This window comes from Phallusia mammillata, chromosome 4, assembly GCF_965637545.1.
Source record: "Phallusia mammillata chromosome 4, kaPhaMamm4.hap1.1, whole genome shotgun sequence".
NCBI classification, from domain to species: Eukaryota; Metazoa; Chordata; class Ascidiacea; order Phlebobranchia; family Ascidiidae; genus Phallusia; species Phallusia mammillata.
The window spans coordinates 2,156,886-2,179,297 of NC_137255.1; the positions used below are offsets into that span (position 1 = coordinate 2,156,886).

The 22,412-nt window shown below is 35.6% G+C and overlaps 1 protein-coding gene, 1 long non-coding RNA gene and 2 other non-coding genes across 4 annotated transcripts; 1 reads left to right on the forward strand and 3 right to left on the reverse strand.

Moving 5' to 3' along the window:
• Positions 1-6,773: 6,773 nt before the first annotated feature.
• Positions 6,774-17,897, reverse strand: LOC145222636 (transient receptor potential cation channel subfamily A member 1 homolog). Its single transcript, XM_080088799.1, has 20 exons — positions 17,850-17,897; positions 17,584-17,755; positions 16,633-16,674; positions 15,999-16,228; positions 14,978-15,080; positions 14,216-14,361; positions 13,697-13,806; positions 13,232-13,395; positions 12,894-13,012; positions 12,437-12,511; positions 11,203-11,295; positions 10,939-11,110; positions 10,602-10,744; positions 10,199-10,339; positions 9,938-10,138; positions 9,706-9,846; positions 9,471-9,548; positions 8,563-8,631; positions 8,206-8,385; positions 6,774-8,127 (listed from the first exon to the last, which is right to left on the reverse strand). The coding sequence occupies exons 2-20, from the start codon at positions 17,729-17,731 to the stop codon at positions 7,732-7,734; spliced, it is 2,751 nt and encodes a 916-aa protein (XP_079944925.1). The 5' UTR covers positions 17,732-17,755; positions 17,850-17,897; the 3' UTR covers positions 6,774-7,731.
• On the reverse strand, positions 8,861-8,934 carry Trnas-gga (transfer RNA serine (anticodon GGA)). The gene has a single exon. It is a non-coding gene; the product is annotated as a tRNA-Ser (tRNA).
• Trnas-gga (transfer RNA serine (anticodon GGA)) lies at positions 9,222-9,295 on the forward strand. Its single transcript has one exon. It is a non-coding gene; the product is annotated as a tRNA-Ser (tRNA).
• LOC145222413 (uncharacterized) lies at positions 17,772-21,202 on the reverse strand. Its single transcript, XR_013859327.1, has 5 exons — positions 21,060-21,202; positions 18,659-18,708; positions 18,267-18,325; positions 17,850-17,901; positions 17,772-17,792 (listed from the first exon to the last, which is right to left on the reverse strand). It is a non-coding gene; the product is annotated as an uncharacterized LOC145222413 (long non-coding RNA).
• Between the last annotated feature and the right edge of the window lie 1,210 nt (positions 21,203-22,412).

Consider the following 22,412-nt stretch of genomic DNA (forward strand, 5'->3'; position numbering starts at 1 on the left):
TCGGAATGGGCTGAAATTTTGATAGCTTGAAGAAGAGGCCATTTATAGGTGTTGATTGTTGTGTTCAACCCTGTATCCCCAACATTCACCCCACTAGCCCCCAAAGTGTAAAACGTATTTGTATGTTATTGGGCACCACAAACGAAAGATTTATGTGGCCCAATAGTGTTACAAGGGCCACCAGTTGTGTGTTACTTGTGTTTGTGGGTTGCTTGTTGAACGTTTTTGTGGCATGGCAGTTAGGGTGTTGTTAACAGCCTTATGTAGTCAGAAGCATTAATGGTTGTTGCTCAAAACACCTCTAGTGGTCAAACCTTTAAACATTGGCGGATTGGGCTCAAATTTTGTAGTACTATTGATTGAATTATTGTGGTTTCATAGTATTATTATTTAAGCCCAGTGCTGATCACTGTGTTTTACCTTACAACACCCGACTTTCTCATGGTTATCTCTTGAAATGCATTATTTTTAACTTTGCATGTGTGGGGACCCATGAGTTTTTGCCTGCAGAAACAACTAAGGTTATAAAAGACGCTGGATAATGTGGGACCCAATATAAAATAAGCAGAGGAAATATATGAATGTTTTAAAATAGGTTATAGTGTATAGGCAATGACAAAATGTGCTAAGCCACCCTTCTAGTATTGTGGTGTAAACTTATTAAACTTCAAACTTTTTCAAATTTACACACATTATAGATATTGGTCTAAAGATGGTCCATGCGAGTTTTGATCCTGTTTGATCCTTCGGTTCACCCACAGCCCCCCAAATCCTGAAAATTTTTTAACGGCTTTACTTGTTCGTGTTTTGAAACGAAGAGCAACAACGCAGCACGATTTGTTACACCTGTGTACCATGACTTCTCAAACTGAAAGATAATAATAATACGTTAATAAAACTGTTTCAGAACAGGTTTTGGACATAAAAACCCAGCTAAGCAATCGTATTGTTGATATGTAGAAAATTAATGGTGCATGGGAACGCTATGTGCGGATTAAAAATCATAATTCAAAAAACAAATCTGTGACTGTTACAAAACAAAAGTTTATAAAGATTTAATAAATACGTCAAATATCATCTGTGTAATTCAAATTCTTACCTAGCTTATGCATGCGCCATTCTTCCTGTTACAAACTCAAAATATATGTGTGTGGGGGGACCCATTGGTTTTTGCTAGCAAAAAAAATTATGTTATAACAGGCCACAAAAGTATTGGTACCATACTGAATGTGTCCATCAAATATATATCCCTTACAATTATAATGAATGGTGCGTAAATATGGCACAGTTTCTGTAAAATGGAATATATATGGGAAAACCACTATTCCTGTTTAATTTATTGTCGGGTTGGAAATCATTCTTGAACCAACGGTAAACTCCACAGAACAAAAATAAGAACGAAACACAACCATTCTTCACTTATTGCCTGGTAGAAAAACTTATGTTCTCATGTCAAATGTGCAGCGTTCGACTTCGCGTGACGTCATAAATGATTCGGTCGATTCGGCCGAATCGAAATTTCGCATATGTGTAAGTTTCATCCGAATCCATTCAACATTTGATGGCAAAAGGAGGCGGACAAACTTTGTGGGGTAAAAAAACATTTTAGGGGGCTAGCGGGGTAAGTACTGGGGTTATCAACACAAACAAAGTGGGATGCACATCTACATAACTATATCTACCATCTGCGCAAATTTCACCCAAATCCATCATACATTTGATGGAAAAAAGAGTCGGACAAACTATGGGTGAAAAAAAAACATTTTAGGGGGCTAGCGGGATAAATAGTGGGGTTATCATCACAAACCAAGTGGGATGCACATCTACATAACTATATCTACCATCTGTGCAAATTTCACCCAAATCCATTAAACATTTGTTGGAAAAACGAGTCGGACAAACTTTGGGTGAAAAAAAAACATTTTAGGGGGCTAGCGGGGTAAATAGTGGGGTTATCAACACAAACAAAGTGGGATGCACATCTACATAACTATACCTACCATCTGTGTAAGTTTCATCTAAATTCATTAAACATTTGATGGCAAAACGAGTCGGACAAACTTTGGGGTAAAAGGGGGCTAGCGGGGTAAATACTGGGGTTATCAACAAAAACATAGTGGGATGCACATCTACATAACTATATCTACCATCTGTGTAAATTTCATCGAAATCCACCAAACATTTCATGGAAAAACGAGTCGGACAAACTTTGGGGAGAAAAAAAAGAAGAAAAAAAAAGAAAAAAAACAAAAAAAAACAAAAACAATTTGAGTAAAATCAATATGTGTCCCCTTCAGGGAAGGGGACCCATAATAATAATTGAGGCAATTTTCGTTGGTAATAAGCAGAAAAAACACGCTTAACGCTTTAAATGTGCGTTCGTAAAAGATTCGGTTTCGGCCGAATCGCAACAAATTATTCGGCCAAAACCGAATCTTTGGAAAAGTGGCTGATTTGGCCGAATAAATCGGTACATCTCTATTAAAAACCCCTAACTGCATGGCGCAAAACGTTCACCAAGCAACCCACATACAAGAGTGACATACAACTGGTTGCCCTTGTAACACCATTGCACAACAGAATTCTTTCGTTTGTGGTGCCCAGTAACATACAAATACGTTTTACACTTTGAGGGCTACTGGGGTAAATAATGGGGTTAACAGGGCTGAACACAACAATCGACACATACAAATGGCATATTCTACAAGCTATCCAAGTTTCCAATTCCATCACTGTTTCAATACTCACCCATTTTAAGGGGTTAACGGAGTAAATAATTGGGTTAACAAGACAAACAAAGTGGGATGTACATCTACATAACTATATCTACCATCTGAGTAAGTTTAATCTAAGTCCATCAAACATTTGATGGCAAAAGAAGTCGGACAAACTTTGGGAAGAAAATTTTTTTTAGGGGGCTAGCGAGGTAAATACTCGAGTTATCATGACAAACAAAGTGGTAAGCACATCTACATAACTATATCTACCATCTGAGTAAGTTTTGGCCAAATCCATCAAACATTTGATGGCAAAACGAGTCAGACAAACTTTGGGAAGAAAAAAAAACAATTTAGGGGGCTAGCGGATTAAATACCGGGGTTATCAAGACAAACAAAGTGGGGTGTACATATACATAACTATATCTACCATCTGCTTAAGTTTCGGCCAAATCCAACAAACATTTGATGGCAAAACAAGTCTGACAAACTTTGAGAAGGAACAAAAAGAAAAAAAACACATTTTGGTAAAATCAATATGTGTCCCATTCAGAGAAGGGGACCCTCAATTAATCACCGACAAGACATTGCAAAACACATTATATAAAGAAAATCGCTAATGCATAGCAAACGCTGTTAAAGCACTTTCTGACAAGTTTGACACTGATGCCCAAACTGAAAATAAACATGTGAATGTAATACAACATGTTAAATTGCCGGCAACGCATTTCTAACCACTGAAAAGACCACCCAGTACAACATGTGTTCTTGCCCAGTGGTTCCAAACCTTTTTACACTGAGGGAATGGTAAAATGTTTCAAAAAATTCCACAGAACGGCAACAAAAGATCGCAGTGAATACAACAGATATTTGTAAGCTTTTTGTTCACCAAAGTTGTCGTTGCGCAACATAATGCAAGATTTAGTCATAGCTTTATGTATCTATGACAAAAATTACAACCAAACCACAGTCAACTCTAAACGCCAATCCATTTACATACAATATCAATGTTAGTGCGATGTTTGCTGTTGTTTTACTCCCAGTATCAATCTCATCTCAAAAGTGAAGAATAGCTATGTTTTACAAAAAAATGTTGAATGCTGGATGCAGTTTATGACAAAACAATCATAAATGCCCCAAAAGCTTTATAAAACAATTTTCCTGATATCAACGCTGGAGAGGGACCCCAGCTTTACAGCCAAGGTATAATGAGTTACGCAGGTACCAATAACTTTGCAATAGGCCTACTTATCATTCCAATTTTTAAAAGTAGCTTGGAATAAATATGTATTTGGCGACCGGCAAAAGATTTACATGGACCAGCACTGGTGGGTTGAAAACCACTGTTCTAGCCTTCTACCAGAGACCATCCACTCTACATTGAATTGCACAATCCTAAACCAGTAAATCACTCCCTTGGGACTTCTGTGCAAAAGTATTGCTGTAAGGTTTAGTTAGCGTACACTAATTATTGAGTTAAAATTATAAATACTAAACAAGGAACCCACTACAAACAGTAGTACCATTTAAAACTTTCATGTTTTAGGGGCTGTGGATCAACCACTGGGTCATTCGAGGTAAAACTAGGTAGGATCAAAATAGGATAAGTAACTAACAAGTGTGTAAATTTGAATAAGTTTACATCACTCTGCTTGTAGACAAAATGCATCAAACAAACCAGCAGCAGACAAAACAAAATATGGACAAAACAATATGCGGAGCATATTTCGTTCAAACACTATTTATTACTACAAACAACTTACTTGTGAATGGATTCGACCTTTGCTACCAGGACATTCCCCACATATTTTTTTCCAAATCCTTCAATAAGTCCTGGTAAAAAAACAAGAATATGGTTAATTTGCAAATCTCTAACATACTGAGTTTACTTTAAACATCTCCAGTAATTATTTTAATTGACACAGAGTGTTTAATAGAAGCTGATGTTTTGCATTATTTTAACAAAACAATCAGTTTTGACTAGCCCCCTATGTGACAGACAAAAACATTTTCACAATATAGAACAATTTTTCAGCATTGAGCATCCCCATCTCCCCACTAATGTGTTACAAGAAAATTTAAATTGGATTAGGCTTGTTGTACTTAGGAAATGGAGGTTGGTATTTGGATTTGTATGTGGTGTACAATATACATACCAATAAGAATAACAAAATAAGAGATACAAACAAGTTCCTGTTTGAAAATCTTGTCCATATTGATAGAACTAAATACATCTCCATAGTTTCTATATATCCAAATATGTATTGCCAAAGTTATTGTGTTTTTGACTTCGAAACTTTCACATTTTTATCAATATTTATGTACATATGTCCTATGGTATTACCTGGATGATCTGAAAAACAGATACGTTATTTAGAGAAATAAAATTGTTTTTAATGTTGTCAAATATAAAAACAAACAAATATTTATAGGAGTCATTTGTAAATGTTTAACAACCTATATTTCTATATAAAGGGGACATAAAATGACACAGAAGGGCAATGCTGTGAAATCAGTTAACAGGTTGACTGCTAACTAGGAGATAATAATTGTCCATCTAACAAAGTGAAGGGCAATTTAATCTGTTCTCTCCAAATTTTCATTATTAGTGTATAAACAAGAATAGACTTATTTCAATACAATTTATTGCTTTATATCTTTATGTTAATTTAAACATAAATAAAGCTAAGGTTGATAGACACTGGAAACTACAATGTAGCTTGTGTTTTTATGCTTAATAATACAACTTATGCATTGGAGCTGCCCTACTCTGAAAACTGGGTGCTCACAAGCAATTTTCATTCCCTTTGCAATTTCATTCCGAGCAGATTATTGTCAATGAACAACCAATGTGTCAATAGAATCACTCGCTAATATCACAGTAAACAATTTGTTACATTACTAGGCAGTTTGATATGCATCAAAATAGCTAATGTTCTCCAAAGGTGTCTACACCTCCTAAAATGGCTATGATACATCTCTTAACACAAATAGCAAATCAAGCCTTTAAAGTAGTTCAAGAAAACACTACAATAACAAATACATTGCCTGTGTCATTAGTAAGTATGTGACAAACAATCCATAATTCTGATTAATGTTTATGAAGTCGTCTAGTTTCTTATTTTACAATTTTTTGTTTACGTAAATCTAGTGATTTGAACAAAAAAAAAGATCGCAAAAGTCCACAACACCTTCCTTGTATTTTTCTTACAAACACCCATTACACTGAAAACAAGTGCGAAAGTTAGTTGTAACTTCGTATTTGTTATAAAATCTTGAACAATTAAAAGCCACCGCTGTTTAACTTCCAAAACTCGCGTTGCAAAGTGAAAACTTGTACTTCAACCCCGCCAAAAAAAACTATTCAACCGTGACAATTCATTTGGACGAAAATGTCATGATACATATATATCACAAATATTTTTTCGGTTAAATTTAATACTATTAATTCATGATATTTTACGACCACAACTTTTTACCCCCACAGTTTGCTGCAGGCAACTTCACAATTTCGCCAGTCATCAGTTCCTTGAAGAAATATGTTTTGGGTCAGAGCTTAATTTTAACATCTCTAGGCGTTTTATACGATTATCTGAGTTATACTATTATCTGAAGAAACTTTGACACAAATGCTTGAGATTAAGGAACAACCTCCTCATTTTTTTCAGAACGGCATAAAAAAAGTTGTGAAGTTCTTATTTAACGGCCAGATACGGACGCATACTAATAAATCTGCTCTAATCTGCACAAAGTTTTCCACCTAACATGCCAATACAAGTTATTTACCCTGATGAAGGCGACCTGTATAGGACGTCGAAACGTCAGAATAAAATTACATTTGCCAGAAGAGCTCTACAAACTTGATAGTATGCCTGGCAGCAATGGCTTATATATTCGACTGTTTAATTTGACAGTCTTTTTTTTTGGGGGGGGGGGATTTTTTGCTGAGACCTGAGACTACTATAAAACTATAAAGTCTATTTTAAGAGTAAAAACAATATTCCCTAATAACATTTTCACGTTTTTTTGCGAAACGAAAACTTTACAGGTGTGACCATGAGTTGAGTTGAGTTTATTTCGCCGGGCAAATCGTAGGAGCACAATTGCGCTAAAATGTTCACCAGGCCGGAAATAACTGCGCAACGTTCAGACGTTCAAAAGCGCGGCAAAATTGAGGGTACAATTGGTGGAGGGATGGTAGATGCACTGCAGCTACACCATACGAACAGTATGTGTACCTCATCAGCAAGTATACAATATTTTATGCAAAAACATAGGCAACCAGCAGTATTACACAAACTGACATTAGTTAAATCGTAACAACAGTTGCATCCCGAATTTGTTTCTGAAGTTTAAAAGCGATTGCCAAACATCAGAAATTGAATCATGAACTTCAGCATAAAAACAAAATACTTTTAAGGTTTAACACGGATGCAGAACTTGAAGGATAAAACGAAAACATTAAGCCGATTTTAAGCACAATATAAAACCCGGAAATTTATATGGAATGAATTTAATGGTGATGGCGCGGTAGGACGAGAATCTTAAATAGATTACGGAAATAGTTAAACACAAGGGACCGAAGCAAGATTAAATCAATGCGACAGAACATTGGATCGTAAACAAATCGATGGTTTAGAAACAAAAGGAGTTCTTTTTACTAAAACTTAGGTTAATGAGTTAAAAGCGAAAAAGGAAAAACCTGCAATCCACAACTACCATAACGATGCATTGATCACAAAAATGAACACGTGATTGGTACACCATTAAATATAGATCATACTCTTAATTATCATTCATCAAAAAGTACATCACAAAACTTCAAATAACAAAAAAATCGTATCATTTACAACCAAAAAATACCTTTAACGTCTCGTTTGACTCACTAGTTTGGTGGTCACGTGACAACTTTAATGTCAAATATAAATCTACACAATGCGATTCTGTAAGGCACATCAAAATGTTTATTTTAAAAAAAATTGTCATGTAAGGCCTCAAAAGACTAATAATGAGGTCATGGGTTGCTCTCGTCATGTGTACTATGACGTAATGGTTCATTGACACCAAAGGTTGACATAATTTCTGACATTATTCCATTTAATAACCCAATCTTATTATCCAGAGATTCGACTTTTTTGCCCAAAAACTCGACGCTTTTATCCAGGGATTCGACTTTACCATCCAGGGATTCGACTTTCCCATCCAGGGATCCGACATTCCCATCCATGATTTCGAACTTTTCATCCAGGGATCCGACTTTGCCATCCAGGGTGTCGACTTTCTTATCCAGGGAGTCAAATTTTTCATCCAGGGATCCGAATTTCCCATCCAAGATTTCGAACTTTCCATCCAGGGATTTAAACTTCCCATTTAGTACCATGACGTGCTTTTCCAGTTCATTGTGTTTGCGCTAAAAAACCGTTGAGATCAATTCCTACTGTTGTTTTAGTATTTTCTTTAAAAAAATCCAAATTTATTTCCTTATCACCTTTTTCGGATTAAGAGCTTTATTTATCGTTGATGCATTCAAGCCTTCCTCTGAATACAACCATCTCACAAAAGCCGACCCTATGCGACGTTTGTTCGGATAAAACTTCCGATATTTCCGTATAACCCGACGTCGGATAAACAGTGGTAGAGTGTACTGGACATCCAAGATGAGTTTCACCTGCAAAACAACTTGTCAAAACACTCATTCCACACAAAAATGCATTTCATGGTTTTCACTTTTTATTTCTAAACCTACCATTTTATAGCTAAACCAAAGTTAAATCCCGATTACAACATTTTACACACTTGCATTTTACATTTTATTAGGTCATCTCATTTTAAACCCTGCACTTACCTGTATCGCCAAACTTTCAAGCTCTGCGTTTTCTTGGACACCTTGAATGTCATCGACAGCCAGACCAACCTGTGAGGATCAAAAGGTTGTGAGATCGAATCCAAGATCAACTGACATTAATTGTACAATCAGTTAAGATGAACATAAATTCATAACTGGGATCAGCCCTGAAGCGTCTATGCAGACCAGCGATCACGGCACACTCATAAATACGCCAGGCCCATTGAAGGCGCTATACCGAATCAGCCGGTCACCAAGCATTCACCACCATATGGCAAGGCTTAGGCTAGAAAAATCTAGCCTGCGGTGGGATTCGAACCCACGACAGGAGTCTTTCCGGGACTCGCGCTCTACCAACTGAGCTACACAGGCCCAGTGGAGAATCCGCCGAAAGTCGAATCACAAGCACCGTTGAATGCTTGGTGACCGGCTGATTCGGTATAGCGCCTTCAATGGGCCTGGCATACTGTGATTTATATATGAGTGTGCCGTGATCGCTGGTCTGCATAGACGCTTCAGGGCTGATCCCAGTTATGAATTTATGTTCATCTTAACTGATACTGGTCAATCTGGCGATCCCCTACTACGAAGCTGGCATGTGCAGCATACGAGGCAGGCAACGGTGCTTGTGATTCGACTTTCGGCGGATTCTCCACTGGGCCTGTGTAGCTCAGTTGGTAGAGCGCGAGTCCCGGAAAGACTCCTGTCGTGGGTTCGAATCCCACCGCAGGCTAGATTTTTCTAGCCTACGCCTTGCCATATGGTGGTGAATGCTTGGTGACCGGCTGATTCGGTATAGCGCCTTCAATGGGCCTGGCGTACTGTGATTTGTACAATCAGCTTACACCAGAAGGTTCAAGCAACATTTAGGTTATTTTAAGTTATCCATTTTTGTGTCAACTGCTTACCAGTAGGTTCATGATGATGATGTTCATTATAATGATAAAGAAAACAAATAGGATGTAAGATACAGCTTGGTAGTTCACCTGTGGAATAAAAAATTTCGACATGAATTTAAAATAATGAAAAAGCAAGGTTTGAACAATGACACATATTTTGTATTGCTAAATGTTTAAGACAGATTTATCTTCGTTCATTTGTTAACTCAGTATTAGTTACACAAACTATGTCAATTCCACTTACAGTGGTAGCGGCAATTGTGTGGTTGTCAGCTCCAGCATCAATCATAGAAAACTGTGCCACAAAAATATCTTCAAACTGGAATTCCCCAATCATCATCAATGAAGTCTTGATCACCGCGGTCCACCATTCCCCAAACGCGTACTACATCACAAAAATATGTTACAAAATACACAAATAATTCAAAGTAACATCATCAATATTAAATAAAATATTGACAATCTGATCCTCCCACCTGGTTCTGCAACAAATAATAAAAACTCAATCCAAAGCCCAGTACAAAGAGGAGAAAAACAAAAAAGAATTTAACAAATGTCCGAAGGACATTGTTAAACATTAGAACATATATTCCAAATGTTGGCAGGTTTTGTATGAACATGATCAAAACCATCCATGATAGAAAAATGCTGACTGCTCCAATCTGCCACTGCCAATCCTGTAAGAAACAAAACCAAAAAGACTGAAATAAAAAAAGCTTCCGGACTGAATAGCCCACCTCTCTGACACCATAGAAATTTGGTCCAGCTGAGTTTGTATCGGTATAAACTGTGAGAATCGTGAGAATATAAAGCGAAACTTCAAAAAGGTTTGTAAAACTTTGGAAGTAGGAAATCCTATGCAAATAAACCTGGTACAACTGGAATCAAAATATAGTTAAGTCACAAACACATAAAGCGAATGAAAAAAACATGATGTAATGTCATTTATAACAGGAAAGCTGTTTATGCCATGAGACAAATATTAGTACGAGGATGGACACTGTCTCGAAATTGTGTTCTTGGATGTTGGATTCAACCAATAAAAGATGTAGTGGTTGTCTCTAAGCTTTAGCTTTTGAACAAGTTACTGTTCAAGTCGGTGTTTACTTTCCCACACCACATTTATTACAAAGCGGTCACCTCTTTTAGTAAACTGAGAGTTGAAAGGACGATGACAAAATGTTTGGCAACAATTCCAGATGTGTTGTAGTCATAACAACGACCAAATTTCGGTTGTGCATCAGTGATTATCGCTACGCATGAAGATGTCACGTTGCTCGAATCTGTGTGGAATTTAACAACTGTTTGCCACCAGTGACCAGTGGGTTTTTTCGTTCTGAATTTGCAAAAGGACTACCATTCTGATTTGGTTAAGATTTACTTTTATATTGGCAAAGTTAAAGGAAACACGTCATTTAAACTTTTGTACTTACTATTGTATTACTATTGTAAGTCTTTGTGGATACAGTGAGCTTACCAATGAAAAACGGGGGAGGCATTGTCAGCATATATGTATTAAAAAATGCCAAAAATGTAACATAAAGGCACAGATTGAGATAGTACACAGCCCTTCCATATGCTCTCCATTTGTGATTTAACAAGCTAACCACCAGTGGGTGGCGCAAGAGCTTCTTTTGCTTTGCTTCAACCTGCACAAATTACAAGTTGTGTCAGTGACCACAACTGTAAACCTAAAAAAGTTGCACACTAAATTTAAACATAAAATAATGTTCTTGCTTACCATAATGTTTAGCGGGTGGTTTTTCTTGAGTAGGTTTAAATCATCCAAATAAGGAACTGTACCCATGATTACACGTCCATTCTGATCATACACCTGTCACAAGGACATTATTAATAACAATAAACTATGAATAAAAGTTGTAATGAAGTGGGTAAGGTGCAATTTCCACAACAGGAAAGTAGGTAAACCCACAACTGGACACGAACCCAAACCCTGTCTACACCATATTTTTGCTAAATTATCTCACACAACAAGCACCTCCTATGGATATCCAAATAAAATTAAAATTTTTAACAAAATTATGTTTAATGCAAAATCAGTTAATCTATATCATCTGTATCAGTGGTAAAACCTTGTCACCATTTGTTTTTGCTAAAATGATTACACACAAAAACCAAAGACTATACAAAAAAGAATAAGACATTAGGCAAAGCATGGCATGCCTTCCCATTTAAAGTCTATAAAACCTGAGAATAAAACACACCCACAACTTTGCAACCAAGGCTTGGTTTTATAAATTTATATTTTCAAATTATAAAGCACAAACATTTATTCAAATAAAACTAGAAAGGCGGATGAGTGCATTTTGCCATTGCACATACACTGTGACATATTTTGAAATGTTAATATAATTCCTACATTTATTTTAAAATGGGCCTCATATTAGCCACCGTCTTTTATAACATTAGTTGTTTCTGTAAGCAGAAACTGATGGGTCCCCACACATGCAAAGTTGTAAACAATGCATTTCAAGAAATAACCATGAGAAAGAGCAACAATAACATCATTAGGCTGTTAATACCCCCATGCCGCCACATACTCAGATCACAAACACAGGTAACATATGTCCTTTATAGTGTTATTACACCACAGAAAACCTTTGTTTGTGGTGAGCAGCAACATACAAAAACGTTTCACACTTTGGGGGCTAGCGGAGTAAATACTTGAGTTATTAACACAAACGAAGCATATGGCACATCTACATAACTATATCTACCATCTGTGAAAAGTTTCATCCAAATCCATCAAACATTCCATGGCAAAGATGGGTGAACAAACTTCAGGGAAGAAAAAAAGCCCTCAGGGAAGGTGACCCATAACAACATAATAGTTATATAATAGCTAAACGATTTAATTATGACTCATACATTTTCAAACTTTACAATATCCCAATAGTAACCCCGAAAACAACTCCAAAAACCCATGTATTTGTGTAAATGGTCATCATACTCACCTTGGCACTTTTGTTGTCAACAAACCAGTCTCTACAAGTAAATTCATCATCCAAAAATTCATAGTCAAACTCAACCTGTAGGTTAAACAAAACATGGAATGAACAAGCCCTTGGAACTCTCCAACTTTGAACAAAACTGTTATTGCAGATGAGTAAAACATACATTATTTAAATGTTTTGACAAAACTATTGTCATCATCACTGAAAGTTCTGTTTTAATATAGTGCCATGAAAAGACCAACTTTCCAAGATAACATACATAAAATATTGTTGCTTCAAAGGTCAAAAACTTCTGCTGCGAATCCTTTGTGTTGGGTTATTATCATTAAAAGAATCTTAAATCTTAACCAAAAGTTATTTAGGTAAATAACACAATTTTGTGTGGTATCAATGTAGCGACAAATTGCACACAATTTCGTATTGCAGAACCGGATAAAAAAGATGCAGTTTTTCTCACATAGTGCTTTGGATCATCAATAGGCAGGTCATCAACTTCCATGCATTTTGTAAAAACTTCTTCAGCCAGCTCAGGCATTTTCCGAATCAACCTTCTCATGGGAGTATCATATGCCCCATCTTTCATGAAAGTAATGATACTTTTGTTCGAGAAATCAATGCATATGTCCAGACGAATAGTATTTTCATTTCATACACTTTAGTTATTATTTTACAAAAAAACAAAACACAAACAACACAATGATAGATGTATACATCAACCTAAATGTAGCATCAAAAAAGTAATTCACTTTTCTCTACTTAAAAGAAAAATATCTTCACTAACATATTGTTGCGAACCTTGATAGTGATATTTCTTGCTACTAGTGTTGCTTATTCTCAATGCTTCCCTCCACTTTTCATCTTGAATTATCACTCGAGCACAGGAAGCATTTCCATTAATAATCGCAAAATCTAATGCATTCAATCCAATTACAGAACGATGAGTTACATCAGCCTTCCATCTGCAAAAACAATGGCAAAAGAACCAATTATGCTAACAACACTTTCTAAAAAACTAAAACTTTCATCTTAACATGTACATGTTTCAATGCTCACACAAAACATGTGATTTGACACTGTGAAAAAGCTGAACAGGTCAAAATTACATGATCAAAAATGTGGTGCAGAAACATTAAGCTTATAAAGTTGCAAGACAGTACAATGAACAAATTTCAAACAATGGATCACTCGAAGTCTATGTAGGCCATGTAAATTTGGCTACAGGCTGCATGCTACACACCTCTGTGTTAGCATAATACTTACTGTATAAGAGCTTGAACTGCCTCAGTGTGTCCTGCCATGCAAGCAAGATGAAGTGGAGTTTGCTCATATTTGTCTTTTGCATCAACAATAGCTCCAGCATTCAACATCAACTGCACAACATAACCATTTTATAAATGCAGAAAACACAACATGTTGGTAAAGTACAGTTAATACTCATCTACATTTGTCACCTAATATCAAGAGGGTCTTTATCCAGCTTACAATAACAAATGGGTCCCCACACACAGATATAAGAAAATAAGTCATTGTACAAACAGGGTGAAATACTGCTTTGACTCTGCTTTTGAGTTGCAGAATGTTTTTAATTTTAATGAAACCACCGAAATAGTATCACAAACAGTGACAAATTGAAAAGATATGTTGTGGCAAGTGAATACATATTCTTCTGTCACAACACAAGTATGTTGATCTGTTAAAGCCGTGCCATACCCAAGCAGACATTCAATGAATGATCTTTTATACAACATACTCAATAACAGGATGCGAAATATCACTTACCTCCAACAGCTGCATGAGAAGTTTGGTGCCTGGGCCCTCTTGGAATGTTCGACCAAATGTTCGTTCATGAACCACAAGGTGAAGGGCAGTTTGTGCACCATTGTCACGAATGTTCACCATAAAAGTGCATTTTTGATCGTCACCAACTAAATTCAATAGAAAATATATTTACTATGCCACCTCTTACCCTTGATAATATAACACACGAGAGTACAGTATTACTGTATTAGCGGTCTGGTTATGGATTGAAAAATTGGGCCTTCTGACAACTTTCGGTTTGAGCTCATAATAAAACAGAGAAAACACGAAAAACAAATCGTTGAATAAACAAACGTGGTCATGTTAAGAGGTTTCACGGCTTTGCAGCGAGTTATGTAAACGCCGTTCTGTGCGTGTGTCACGGCAAAACTAACAGATCTTGTTTGTTCTAGGCACGATCTATTCGTATTTTTGTAATAAATTATACTGTATACTGTAATAAATTATACTGTATACATTAATAAATTATAATTGTACAACACAACATGGCATTGCAGTACATTGTCACGTCAAAAGGCTGAGTTTAAAAACAACTCTCGCTATTATGCCACCCTCACTACTATGCCATTTTCTCTGGGTCCCAAAGGGTGGCATAGTATCAAAGTTTGACTGTATTTGGTTTATTTCCTTTTCTCCCCACTTTCAGTCACATTGGTTGAGATAATTGGTATTTTATTATCCGAATTTAAAATTACCACTATGTGAATCCAAACAAATTCTTACCGGCCCCATTTTCCATGAGAAACTTGCACATCTTGAAATGTTTGAACAAAACTGCACAGTGCAATGGTGTGAAGCCGTTGCTGTCCTGCACATTTAGTTGATCCTTAACAATTAGTGGATTAAGTTGAAAAAACTAGGTTATGTCTTAATGCTTATGTTTCAATTTTTAATGTTTTCTATGACAGTTGTATTTGTTTAGAAGATTTTAATAGTCACATTTGTGGAGTTGTGACCACCAGTAAACTTCAAAACATGTGATGTCACCGAATCAGTAAGCTGCAGACAGTGCAAAGTGTTTTAAACTAGAAAAGTTAAGCAACTTGGATAACATGTATGCAAAACTATGTATTACAATGTGCTGATCTGTATGCCAAGTTTAACACTACTTGCCAGGTTCTATATGCACTGATAAAATAGCAAATGGTTAGCAGAACTTGCTTTAAAACAGTATATTGAAGAGGGGTTGCTTTGTGTTTAGTCACTACTGTTTCACCTTCATTATGTGTTGCCTACATTCATACTTCAGTGCGGCCAGCAATTACCCAAAAATGCGTTCAGTGTGAGCTAATGTTTCAATTATTGCGCACAATTACATTGTCTTGTCTGCTGCAAGGCCTCAACAGCATCAATAACGAATCACAATGGAAATAACGTTACAACTTATGCACAATAAAATCTCATGCACAATAGTTACTTTAAAGTTTTGCTAACAATTATACAGTATAACTACCTCGGGCATTTGTCAAGAAAGTCGGCTTTGTTACATTTACATAATCAAGTTTATTGCCAGACAAGCACCACCGGGGACACACGCCGATCCCGCATTTATGGCGTGGGCTGTTTTGTATCGACGTATATTAATGGGCAGTCGCATTTTTGATCAAAAACTTTTGAAGTTAATTAACGTCAATCCGCACTCTACGCAAAATGTCTTTTGACGTACATTTACTTCAACCACACTGAAAGTGTTGACAAAATTTTGTTTTTCTGAAATTTTATAAAAAGAAATATTACAACTTACATGAACTGACTCAGTACTGTTTTCAATTAGCAGTTCTGCACATTCCACATAACCACTTTGTGAAGCAATGTGAAGTAGTGTTTGACCATACTCATCCTCGACATCAACATGTGCTCCTTTCTCCAACAGATATTTGAGAAGCTGGAAACTTGGTTCTTCTTTTGCTTCCCGACCTTTGTCCAGAGCAAGGTGGAGAGCGGTTTTGTTTTTCTTGTCACGAATGTTGACGTCTGAAAAAAACATTCTCTTGTCATTCAGGAAAAGTTAAAGATTGGTTAATCAGTCTTGGAACAAAAATCACCTAAGATAAGGAGAGCTCAAATGGTGTTACATCTTTAATAATACCATGACCTGAAAGTTACATGCTTTATGCTGTAATCAAATGGTAACCCAATAACTAGAATTTGTATGTCATGTCACCATGCAAAATACAAAAAAATACAAACACATTTCCCAAAATACAGTTCACAGCACAAAACAATAATCTTTATGTTAAATATTTCCTATTGAAGTTTACCCTTAGTTTATCAAACAGGTTTGTTGGTTATACTCAGATTCAATTTAGGTGGTCCAGCTATAAGCAAACCCCAGATAAACTATGTTACAGAAAAACAAAAACAAAATGCACTCTCACCTAATTTTAAGTGGTTTGGACTGATGCAGCATTCACAAACACCTTAAAGGTGCAAAGAAAAGATAAAATCTGATCTTCAAAACAAAATCTTTGGAATAGTTTTGGTCTGTCAAGCAATTTTTTTAGATTATATGTAAACATGCCACATGGTTGATTATAAAACCTAATAAACAAAATACATGCAAAAAAGTCAGTTTGTAGTATTTTGGTGTAAGTGTTCTTATATGTAAAACTGTACTCCACCTTTTTGTCATCAAAGCGTTCTATGATATTTTCATTTTTCTAATATACTGTATGGACACTTTCAGTGTAGTTGGCGTATATCTACGTCCAAAGACGTTTTGTGTAGAGTGCATATTGACATAAATTAACATCAAAAGTTTTTGATCAAAAATGTGGCTGCCCGTTAATGTTCGTCGAGACTAAACAGCCCATGTAGCAAGTGCGTGATCAATGCATGTGTGGAGCGATGCTAGTTGGGCATTAAAATTGATTTTGTGAATGGAGGGTTGTTTCAGAACAATGTAATAAAGACGACGTTTGTAGCAAAGGCTTGCAGTAGATGTAGCATATAATTGTTAGCAAAAGTTTGAAATAATTATTGTGCATGAGTTGTAGCAGTAAATTATAATACATGAGTTTATATTGAGCGTAAGTTGTAACATTAATTTCATTGTAATTTGTTATTGATGCTGTTGAGGCCTTGCAGCAGACAAGACAATGCAATTGTGCACAATAATTGAAACAATTAACAAAAGCCCGCACTGAACGAGTTTGTGTGATTCCTGGCTGCACTAAAAGCGTTAACCATACAAAGGTAATTTAATTTGGTCTTTTGACGACTTCACTGGTTAAATATCCAGAGCTGAAGTGTCTTAACCACTTTTTTTAGCACACTGATGCTCCTAAGAATTGTTTCCCCATGCAAAAACTCACATTAAAGTTTCTCACCTGATCCGTTCTCCACAAGCAGTTTGCACATATCAACATGTTTGCGCTCAGCTGCATAATGAAGGGGCGTAAAGCCTTGATTGTCTTCCTGGTTTAATTGTTTACTAACCAATAATGGAAGGAACAAGTTGATTGTTGTTCGCATCATTTCTATGTCACCTTTAAATGCTATCTAGAAATTCAAACATTTATTCATTTTTTATTTGAGTCTTCAAAATAACACAAAAGATCAGTAAATAAGTTAAATGTCATATTTAACAACCCACCTTGTGTAGATCAATATTGTCAGTCTGTGCATTTAGTGATGCAAGAATTGGCCTGAAAAGATAAAGAAACTTTATACACACTCTGTATGTCAAACACAATGCAAGTATTATATTTACAACCAGAGCTTTTGGCAGGTTGTACCTCTATCCACCAATTGTGGCCGACACTTTTTAGCGCTCCATAGCATTTAACATTGCACAGTTATTTCCGGCTTGGTGATTGTTTTAGTGCAATTGTGTTACTACATTGTCTTTCACCAAGCGAAATAAACTCAACTCAGGTCCTAGCAACCAGACAAATGTCTTTCAATTTATAACAGTTAGACAACTAAAAATTTTTGACTTGAAATTAAAAATCAGTATTGACTGGAAATTTTTTACACTGTTTTGTTATGAAGGTATCAAAAATGTACTTGCCTCCTGGAGGAAGAAAGATCTTCAAGCTGTATCTCTTCATCCTTACATTTTCTTTGAACCTTCAACAACAACAAATGTTGTGATACTAATTTTATGCACTAAATTGCCTTTCAGCATTTTTTTTATCTGCAAATAGCATTTTTATGTCTGCAAACAAGGTAAACAAAGTTGATTAAAAACAGTGCAAAACACAATCAGAAAAATGCCCATACACAAGTGTTTTTAAACCACTTTGCCATGACAATGAATAATTTACAAGAGTGTTATGACAAACTTAGTTGCACACTCATTATATGATTTATCGTTGAAATGCAAATGTGCATGGTAATGCTACAACTATATTTCAAAAAATTCTAGTTTTAAGTTTAAAGTATACAGTATTGCAAACTAACTTTCTTTGAGGTGTCTAGTTCTTCATCCCAGTTTCTTGGTGTTGCTTGACCTTTAAGTAATTGTTTTTCTTTAACAAACAATATTTTATTTATTAAAGCAAATTAGGGGTTGAGAACTATTTTTATACACTCTATGTTTTAACATGTGGAAGGGCCATACAATACTTTTTAATACAATACTTAAAATACAACTAAAAGTTTTCTACCATAAAGACCAATAAATTTAGATAATAATATTAGTTTTAGAACTAATTGTTAAGTTTTTCACCACTGACAAAAACCAGTGTATAAAATAACTAGAAGGGTGGCTTAGCACATGCCCTTGCATATACACTATAACCTATTTTAAAACATAAATATATTTCCTATGCTTATTTTGCATTGGGTCCCATATTAGTCACCGTCTTTTATAACTTTAGTCGCTTCTGCAGGCAAAACCTCATGGGTCCCCACACATGCAAAGTTGTAGATAATGCATTTCAAGAGATAACCATGCAAAAGTTGGGTGTTGTAAGGTAAAACACAGTGATCGGCACTGGGCTTAAATAATAATACTATGTAAAATACAAACTATAAAATTAGATTCACCCCAGATATTGGTTGAAGTATGTCCTATTTAACGTATTAAAAAAACTGACCTATTTTAGGGGGCTAGTAGGGCAACTAATTGGGTTCGACACACAAACTAAAAAATATATAAAAACCACAATGACTCAATCAATAGTACTGCAAAATTTCAGCCCAATCCGCCGATGTTTAAAATTTTGACCACTAGAGGTGTTTTGAGGAACAACCGATAATGTTTCTGATGTCATAGGGCTGTTAACAAGCCCCTAACTGCCATGGCTCAAAAACGACCACCAAGAAACCCACCAACGAGCAACAAACAACTGGTTGCCCTTGTAACACTATTGCTCCAAAGAAATCTTTCGTTTGTGGTGCCCAGTACCATACAAATACGTTTTACACTTTAGGGGCTTGTGGGGTAAATGTTAGGACTACAGGGTTGAACACAACAATTGACACCTATAAATGGCATACTATACAAGAAATCCAAATTTTAGCCAATTCTGACACTGTTTAAAAACTCACCCATTTTAGGGGGCTAGCAGGGTAAATACTGGGGTTATTAACAAAAACAAAGTGGGATGCACATCTACATGAATATATCTACCATCTATGTAAATTTCAGCCAAATCCTTTAAACATTTGACGGAAAAACGAGTCGGACAAACTTTGGGTAAAAACACCCATTTTAGGGGGCAAGCGGGGCAAATACTGGGGTTATCAACAAAAACAAAGTGGGGTGCACATCTACATAACCATATCTACCATCTGTGTAAATTTCAGCCAAATCCATCAAACATTTGATGGAAAAACGAGTCGGACAAACTTTGGGGAGAAAAAAAAGGAAGAAAAAAAACAAAAACAATTTGAGTAAAATCAATATGTGTCCGCTTCAGGGAAGGGACCCATAATTAGTTATTACCTATTGTATTAAGGAAGGCAAACTAAGTGTGAAAGCTAGACACAGTAACCGAAAATACCACATCTGGCTTGCAAGCCATAGGTTCCAGACCACCACAATACACCAACGTGGTCAAATAAATACTGCAACCATTTTGGAATAACAACGTTGTGGATTCAGAAGTTAGCAGTGTGACTGTTTGGGCGAATCTAGTCCAGATGACATATGTCTATGATATGTTTTACTAACTGTCCACATCCAATTTAGATATTGTTCAGTGGTTTGATTTATTTTGAGAAGCTTTTGGGGTAATTGCACTGACTATCCAATGCCTAACAAATAAAAACTAAGACTCAAAAACTTTCACAAGCAAACAGACCAGTAGTATAGCCAATATCTTTTAAGCTGTCCAATACCACTATGCTTCAAATTCACAATTCGTTAGTTTAAGTTTAATTCTACTTTTTAATTACAAATAGGAGACATTTATATTGATGCCAAATTACAAAAAAGGTTATATTTGTGGTGCTTATAATTATAATAAAACATAATACACTTTTGGTTAGGGAACTAAAATTTCATTACAAAGGTGTCGTGGCAAGAAAAGCATGATAAAAAACAAACAATAAAAAAATTGGATACACAACTGTGAAACATTAACAACATTTCTAACCAAAACAAACAGCCATATAATACATGCTTTTTTAATAACAATTCAAACGTATCAGTGTTTTTTTAAGGTGTTTTGGGGGACTGAAACGGTCCCCCAAATTTCTCCAGCCGTATCCCGAAATTCCCGTTTAAGCAAATATGGCTATTTTTTGGTATTTAAATGAAACACTTGTGGTCTCTTAAAACGACTTAGCGGTCACCCAAACCAAACCTTAAAAAAACTGTTTATAACTAAAGATTTTTGCAATAAATTGGACCTACGCTCATGTTCAAGTTGAACCGTTACATTCCCAACATGCCGCTGACTTTTATTACTTGAATCTGGATCATCATTACCCATACTTTAACAACCAACCTCCAAGCAGTAAAAAGATAAACTAAACTGAAAAAAAAATTACATTCCTTCATGAGTGATACCAAAGTTTAACTAAAACTATGGTGTAAATAAAGCTCCAAAACAGCTCACAGAAGCGTTTTTAAAACAGATCTAATATTGCTTTTATTAACATTGCAGATGCTAATAGTCAACCATTTAATATGACAGCTGGCAAAATAAAAGATACATGAGTGTTTTATTGTTCCTTCTATTGTGTAGTTAAGAAATATAAATCCTTTTGCATTCAAAACTGACCCTTCTAACTGTAAAATGCGCAAGTAAACGACCCCTTCACGGAATTTACTTTACAAATATAGAAAAATGGTCCAATGTAGGTTTGTCAGATAACATGATTTTAATCATGCAACTAACATTGTCACATAACTGACAGTCACATAACACTTTCTACAGTGAGTGACCATAGTCATAGACCGAGACTATATGCACACATTTTACCATGTTATTTATATCTCAGTTCCACCAAATGCGTCAAATCAGGCTCCAGATACAAAATTTCGGTTATTACCGAACTACCAAATTGTCACAACACGTTTTGTCTGACGTTTGGGGAAAACACCTAAATTCACAAACTCCTGTTGCAGCTTTCAAATAAGGTACACAAATGCACTCGTTAAAATTGTTTTTTTTAGTTAAACTCTCTGATTTGCATTAAGACAAAACTGTATACAACTGTTTGACAAACATACCTATCGATTAACTAAACGCCACATAAGCCGAAAATATATGTAAACAGGGGATTTTCCCAGTAGAACCTGAACATTTTTGGTTGTTTTGTTACTTGTGTACTAAACGTGATACCTGAAGTACATCCGTTTTCGGTTTATAATCTAAGATTTGGATTACCTTGTTTTACATTAACGGCTGTAAAGTACATGTTTCCAAACAAAATATAAACAAACAATTTTCAAATTCCAACAAGTGCGCGAAACAATCTCACTCAACCGTGACAAACCATTGCAACAAATGTTAAATTCCATGACCACAATTTCATTAAGACTTAACTCAGCCCAGATTTATTTTATTTCACAATACAAAAAGTCTTTTGAACAGTGGTGTGTCTCGTTTTTTTTTTCAATGACAAATTTATGACCAACATCTTTCAAGTTTGGTTACCTGCCAAATAAAGTCTGCTATTAATTGGTTTGATAATTTTCAATTTTATTTTTAAACTTAGGAAATTGGTAACCGTAAATTAGGTTCAACTAAGCATGTTTCAC

What these genes read in the sequence shown, in the direction of transcription:
- LOC145222636 (XM_080088799.1), bottom strand. Translation starts at nt 17,731, where the DNA reads ATGATGCGAACAACAATCAACTTGTTCCTTCCATTATTGGTTAGTAAA. An exon ending in TTCTCATGCAGCTGTTGGAG is followed by an intron (nt 13,807 to 14,215) that starts GTAAGTGATATT and finishes TATGTTGTGCAG; the next exon opens with TTGATGTTGAATGCTGGAGC. An exon ending in ACACAATTGCCGCTACCACT is followed by an intron (nt 9,549 to 9,705) that starts GTAAGTGGAATT and finishes TTTATTCCACAG; the next exon opens with GTGAACTACCAAGCTGTATC.